Here is a 7,406-nt window from a genome sequence, read left to right as displayed (position 1 = left end):
CAACCGTAAAACTACTAAGTGCAATGTGGTGTCCTGTGTTGGATCTTGGAACAGAAAAAACGACACTAGTCGAAAAAATTGGTAAAATTGGAATAAAATCTGGAGTTTAGTAAATAAATAAGCTAACAACGCCGTTAAGTGTGACCTGTTCCCATACCATCGCTTTCCCACCATCCTAGCTTCCCTAGCTACTTGTAGGAATAGAGGTATGGTGTTCAAGGTAGGTGTTTTTCTCCGCCTCGATTGAAGAGCTTCGCGATCTTTGGATTAACAGCCAGGTCATTCACAATTCAGTGTTCAGTTTTTCTACTGGGGTCCAGCGTCTCGGAGTAACATCCCTTTGTGTCATGGATACATCCAACTCTGGACTTCCCCATTAGATTCTGGCAAAAGCCCCACCAGAGCCCCCGCCAGTGCCAGAAGGCGGTCCCTCAGGTCAGGAAGGGGTTTCCCTGCAGCCGGAGCCGCAACCTCAGCCAGCGGCGGAGCTGGGCTTCGGCGGAGGGAGGTGCGGGGCTTCGGCGGAGGGAGGTGCGAGGCCCCGGCGGAGGGAGGTGCGAGGCCCCGGCGGAGGGAGGTGCGGCGGCAGCCGCCCATGGCCTCCTGGGCTCGGCGCGCGGGGCTGGGCTGCGGTTGGCCACAAGAGGCATCCATCTTCCCGGACCAGCCAGGCGTTTCCTAGCGGAGCAGGGGCGGGGGCTTGGACAGAGAAGGGCACAGGCCGGAACGCGGTCGGCTCCCGCGAGCCCGGCCCCGCCTGGCGGATCCCCGAGCAGCCGCCGCCCGCAGATCGCTAGCCGGGCGCCCGCGAGGCGCGAACCGTGTGCGCACCCTCAACTTTGCGGCCGCCGGGGGCGCGGCTCCCGCGTGCGTGTGCGAGTGTGCCTGTCACTAGCGGCCTCCTGGGGGCAGCAGCGGAAAGGGGGACGCAGAGAAAGGCAGCCTCGGCGCACCGCGGCCAGGGAGGCAGAGGCCCCTCTCGGCGTCGGCTCTGGAGACCTAAACTCCGCCGGGGCTGTGCCCAGGGCGCGTCTGAGCGTCGCCGCCTTCACCGTCTCAGCAGCAGCGGCGACTCGCGTTAGGATTGCGATTCCTTTCGCCTGCCGAGCTGTAGCGGCAGTGTCTGCGGGCAGAGGAGCGGCGGCCGTGGCAGCAGCATCCCCAGCCCGGGCGGGACCATTGAGCGCCGGAGCCGGCGGCTGGAGGCAGGAAAGGAGGGTTGTGGCGCCCGAGCTGGGCGCGTTCCCAGCGCCTGCCCTCCGCCGCTGGCCCTGTCCCGGGCGCCCGGTGCGGGTCTCGAACAATGGTGCGAAGCGCCGGCGCGAGCCCCGCGCCCGCCCAGCGGCCGTAGAGGAAGTGGCTCGGCTCCCGGCGAGGTGGGCTGGGGGACGTTCCCCGCCACTCGCTGGCTGGAGTTTGCCTGAGCGTCTGGCCTTTCCAGCCCCGACCCCGGGGATTCCCTGGGATCACCGACGGAGCTCAATTCCGAGAGTATGGTGCCAGCGCCCGGGCTAATCTAGTCCTCTCTACACGCTCCTTTTCCCCTCCTCCTCCTACTTCTCCTCTCCCTCCTCCCTTCCCTCGGGTCGGCGCTGCCTCTGGATTGCCTGCGTGTGGGAGTACAACTCTGCCTCTCCAAGGAGAACGGGTTGTGACCACTGAACAAAACTTGCCCATTGAAAGCAAACCCGGAACAGCTGGATAATGTCCACCCCGAGCCGATTCAAGAAGGACAAAGAGATCATAGCCGAGTATGAAAGTCAAGTCAAAGGTAAGGATGGGAGCGGCTGCCTTGATCCTTTTGTGTGTCTTCTTTTCATTGTGCTCGTGGAGTTGCGTTTCTAACTTGGTGTCTGCGTAGGAGGAAGGTGGTGAGGGGACAGCTCGAGCCCTGCCTGAGCCACCTGGGCTTCCTACAAGCCAGTTAGTTCCCAGTTGCAATCCCAGTCCCGTCAAACCCACGGGAAGCTGGAAACTGGGTGACATCCCCCCGCCAGCTGCCAGCCCGCATCTCTAATGGGGAGAAAACTGGCTTTAACTTAACCACCTTCAGCTGGGCAACTTATATGGGAAGCAGGCAGCAGTGGAGGATCCTGTCCAGCTCTTATTATCACCATCATTATTCTTTTTAAAAATGGTAGGATTGTCACTACGTAATTTTTTTACGGAATCATTTTTGTAAAGTCTGTGAACCCCAAGCGGTCTACAGCCTCATTGAGTGCAGGCTATTTCAGATATTTACACCGCTCACCTATTTACACCGCTCACAATTTATTAGGGCGAGTCCCGCTTTTATTAAATAGCTCCCTAAAAGCCTGGCAGTTAAACGAAGCAATGACTAGTGGAATCTGACTCTTCCTTTATAATGGGCCAGAATTCATTGCCATCTTTCACACTCACATGGGAATATTGCTTTATCATTTGCTGGAAGCCACTTGCATGTAAAATGAAGGTTTGAATATTTGCGTACTAGTTTCAATCCATTTACATTGTCCACTAATGAAGGAAACCTAATTAAGGCTGATTAATTATTTTTACTTTCTATGCCTTGTGATTAAAAAAATATATATTTTCTCTCCAATACAAGTATTTTGTTTTGTTACTGAAGTGTTTCGTAAACATTTATGTCAGTTGAATTTCTTCCTCCTCTTTCCTGAGGTCTCAGGAGTAGCTTTCCTGATTGAGACAATGGATGGAATGTTGGGATCGCCGCTGTTCTTTGACACATTCAATGCAAAGTTCATAAAGATTGCTATGTACACACCTGTGTTTGTCTATGCACAGTCTTATGAAAGGGCTATGGAGAGAGGCATTACTGTACTTCCCTTGAGCAAGGGAGGAGCAGCCTGAGTGTTCTTTTGTGTGGTCAAGTTGTAAAAATGCCTGGAGTCCTGTGAGAGGACCTGGTGGAGAAATCCTGTATCATCCAGTGTGAACCCAGACCAACTCATTGTGAACATGGCAGACACAATATGCAAGATAACTTAGGTTATCTTTAGGCTGACCCCTATAATGGAGTTAAGCTAAACATTGTTCAGGAGACACAGATTTTTGTCTGCTTGGAATTGTCATAATTTATACTTACGGGAACTTGTTTCATTGCTGTGGAAGTTGTGTTGGCAGATAAGTAATTATTTTCTTAGAGCCAGGTAAACTTTCTAATGAGACTAACCTTTCTTTTTTCAGTGAATCCAACATAGCCCATAGCCTAAAACCTTTCATTCCAAGGCAGAACTCTTGTTCACAACCACCATTTCTCTGTGCAGTTTTTCCACATGGCTCTTTGTGGCAGGTCTTCAAGGGGTGGCAGTCTGGTTTTTCTGCCGCCTAGAGCACTAATTGGCAAATGCACTTCCAAATGTTGATTTCTTTATCTTTGCTGTAAGGTCACTTGCCAGTGATGAAGTCCTTATTTGAAAATCAGCGAAATGGGATGTGTTGCAATGTGTCTATCAAATTGAAATGGAAGAAAAATCATGAACATGGTGAAAATCACATTTGGAACTAAGTCTGTCCCACAGAGAGTGACCTTATCCCTATTTCCTTCAACGCTTCTCCCTTCCACACACCTACGAGTCCCTAGGCTGCTTTAGGACTCTTCACTGCACCTGCCCTGCCCTGTGTCCAGGCTTTACCTCCTCCTGCAATAACCTACACATCCAGTATCTAACCTAGATCACTACATCCATACACAAACATGGGAATAAGGGAATATCATGGAGTCAGATCACATACGCATTAAATGGCACAAATTCACCTGGTACTTCTGGGCAAATCAAGAAGAGAGTGGGAGAAAAATAACAGATAAATAGTACATGAGGCCAGCTGTCCAATGCAGGGAGAGTAGGCCCCTTAGTAAGGACAGCATGGGAGACAAGACTCTGGTTTTTCTGTACCCTTGCAGAGTGTTAGTCTGTTATTTAAAGGTATGTGTTTTGGGACCAGGTGCATGGTGCATGCCTGTAATCTCAGCATTCCGGGAGGCTGAGGCAGGCAGATCACTTGGGGTCAGGATTTCAAGACCAGCCTGGCCAACATTTTGGTAGAGAAACCACATCTTTACCAAAAAATACAAAAATTAGCTAGGTGTGGTGGCACACGCCTGTGGTCCCAGTGTGCCTGTGGTTCCACTTGAACCCAGGAGGCAGAGGTTACAGTGAGCCGAGATCACATCACTGCACTCCAGTCTGGGTGACATAGTGAGACTCTATCTAATAAATAAATAAATAAAGGTATATGTATTTGGAACAGCATACTTTTTAAATTACAGTCGGGAACCTTATCTGATGATTAAAAAAAAAAATTCTGTTCTATTGCTGAAGGAAAACCTGGCTGTGTGGGACTCATTAAGACATAAGTCTAGGCCAGGCACGGTGGCTCACACCTGTAATCCCAGCATTTTGGGAGACCGAGGTGGGCGGATCACCTGAGGTCAAGACCAGCCTGACCAACATGGTGAAACCCTGTCCCTACTAAAAATACAAAAATTAGCTGGACATGGTGGTGCATGCCTGTAGTCCCAGCTACCCTGGAGGCTGAGTCAGGAGAATTGCTTGAACCCGGGAGGCAGAAGTTGCAGTGAGCTGAAATTGTGCGACTGCACTCCAGCCTGGCTGACAGAGGGAGACTCTGTCTCAAGAAAAACACAATGAATAAACATACATATTGGACTCTATAGGTGACTTAGGTGTGTGGGTGATTTCAAGAGTCATTTTGATTTTATGTATTTTTTTTTACCTTCTAACTTAGAACCTAACACTCTAGAATAGTTTCCCCTCTTATTCTCTCCCATTTTCCCTAATAACAACTTTATTTATCTCAGAATTTTTGAGATAATGTTTTGACCTAAAGGAATGACTTCAGATATGGAATTTTTTTATTTTTTTGTTTTTATTATATATATATAAAAGGAGTATTGGTCTGCCGCCCCAGAGTGCAGTGGCGTGATCTCGGCTTACTGCAACCTCTGCCTCCTGGGTTCAAGTGATTCTCCTGCCTCAGCCTCCGGAGTAGTTGGAATTATATGCACGCACCACCACGCCCAGCTAATTTTTGTATTTTTAGTAGAGATGGGGTTTCGACATGTTGGCCAGGCTGGCCTCGAACTCCTGACCTCGGGTGATCCACCTGCCTCTGCCTCCCAAAGTGCTGGGATTACAGGCATGAGCCACTGCACCCGGCCCAGATATGGAATTTTGCCATTGTCGCTGCCTGCACAGGTTTTGGGAACAGACTTCATGGGGCTATTCTTAACTGTGAAAAGAACCATTCCTGGTGATAATTTGTAATTTTATGTATGAGATCCTAGATGTATCTAGTTGTGTGTATCATTTTGGGCAAGTCACTTAGCCTCTCTCTGGGTTTCGTTCGGTTTTCTTATCTATAAGATAAGGAGTTGGAATTCTCTTCATCTTAAGTGTCTTTTTTTTTTTTTTTCTTTTTGAGACAGAGTCTCACTCTGTCACCCAAGCTGGAGTGCAGTGGCACGATCTCTGCTCTCTGCAGCCTCCGCCTTCCAGGTTCAAGTGATTCTCGTGCCTCGGCCTCCGGAGTAGCTGGAAATACAAGCGTGCACCACCATGCCTGACTAATTTTTGTAATCCTAAGTGTCTTTGAATCTAATTGAAGATGTCATATCAGTTCCTATTAATTGCCTCATAAAATTTTCAAGCTTTTAAAGTTTTCTCTTGGCTGCTCTGTTTTGTGGAGAATCATTTTTGCTTTCACTTTTTTTCATAAGTTCATGGACACTATAAATTGAGTTCTTGGAGAATTAAAATATAATACAATAAAGAATACAGAAAAAACAGTAATCAAAACCACATGCAGAGAAGTGTAGCACAGAATTGTAAGACAGAGAAGAATCAGGAATGATACAAGTGGTTAAACAATGGATAGGTTTAAATGGGGGACAAAAGAGGACCCCAAGCAACAGTTTTAAAGAATGAATTGAACATTTCATGCCTTTTGGTCAAATTCTCAAAGGCTTAGAATTAAGAGAAATAAATCTCTTGTTTGAATAGGCCATTAGAAAGCAAGCATGTCTGGAAAAGTGTATGAAACCCAAACCAGTTGACTATGCTATTTGTTAGCATCTCTGGCAAATAGCGTAGCAGTGGAAGGGATTGAATAATTGGCTAACAGAAGGTTTTGAGATTATCTGTGGACTGTAGTGATCTATGTAATTCCTGTATTCTGCAGCAAAAATATTGTGGAGCTACACATATGAGAACAAAAAAGATTCAAAAAGACATGTTTTATGAAGTGGAACTTGAGAGGCTGTTTGTTTTTAATAATGCGTGTTGCTAGTTGCTAAGAATCGACAGTTATTATTTGTAGTATTTTCCTAGAGATAGCACCATATTTATCTACATGCAATATGTACAGGGAGTGCCAAGAAAATCTGTTGTTCTTTGACCACTCTGCAGCCTGACATACAAATAATACATTTTAGTAGCAGATGGAACATGAGGAAATGCCAATTTGATTTGGTATGGCCCTGCATCATGCCATAGTAATATGGAACCTGTGTCTGCATCTTATGTTCTTTCTTCTAACATAGACTAGGAAGTGACAGCAATTTCACTTATGAATTAAAACTTTATAGCTGGGAGGGACTTTTAACATTTTTTCTCCAACCCACTCATTACATGATGCAGGGAGGTTTAATGACGGAGTTGCACACATAACAGTGACATACCTGGGACCAGAACCCAGGTTATCTTCTTTTCAGTAGCGATAATTCACTTGTAGATTCCTCACAAAGTAGATATCTAAATAGGAGGTAGAACAGTTACCTATTTAGACTTTACATTCATTGAAGGAGTCATTGTTGGACCTAAGAGAGCATAGAAACCGCCATCTATGAACAGGAGTTAATTACATTAACTCTAACCAAGTTTTTTTTTCACCAGGACCATTTCAAGAAACCATAATACCCAGGCAGCAGCTTCACATGGTGGCCTTTAAGGTCTAGAAAAACAACATGGTTAATATGTACAAATGTGATTTGCCTGATATTTTGGTAAAGCTAATTGCGCTGTTGCAACAAAGCCTTTACAGTGCCCTGAAAACCCGATTAGTTTCATGAACTTCAGAATATATTAAGGGATAGTTTTGAAGAAAATTTTGAGCAAAGCATGACCTTCTGAAACACATGAGGGCTGGATTATAATACAGGGTAGTAAATCTCAGCTCTGACAATCTAGATTGGTTTGTTTACTCCTGTGCTATGTTGACCAGTTTAGGAGCCAGACAACTTCAAGTCTGTTCTAGGTTTTAGAGTCTTTGTAAATTGGCCAATTTTTTTTTTCTTCAAGACAGGGTCTTGCTTTGTCACCCAGGCTGCAGTGCAGTGGGTGAACAAGGCTCACTGCAGCCTTGACCTCCTGGGCTCAAGCGATTCT

General features: G+C 46.8%; 1 protein-coding gene across 2 annotated transcripts in view; it reads left to right on the top strand.

The window, feature by feature from the left end:
• Positions 1-1,395: 1,395 nt before the first annotated feature.
• Positions 1,396-7,406, top strand: part of SRGAP1 (SLIT-ROBO Rho GTPase activating protein 1) — a 302,903-nt gene continuing 296,892 nt past the window's right edge. For both annotated transcript variants that reach the window (XM_032173165.2, XM_032173166.2), the window contains exon 1: positions 1,396-1,771. In XM_032173165.2, the coding sequence (XP_032029056.1) occupies positions 1,705-1,771 (67 nt within the window). In that variant the 5' untranslated portion in view covers positions 1,396-1,704. The remainder of the gene's footprint in view (positions 1,772-7,406) is intronic.

The sequence above is a fragment of the Hylobates moloch genome, unplaced genomic scaffold (assembly GCF_009828535.3).
Source record: "Hylobates moloch isolate HMO894 unplaced genomic scaffold, HMol_V3 SCAFFOLD_13, whole genome shotgun sequence".
In the NCBI taxonomy this organism is placed as follows: domain Eukaryota; kingdom Metazoa; phylum Chordata; class Mammalia; order Primates; family Hylobatidae; genus Hylobates; species Hylobates moloch.
The sequence above is the reverse complement of the archived record's forward strand: the minus strand, read 5'-3'. Positions and strand labels throughout refer to the sequence as shown.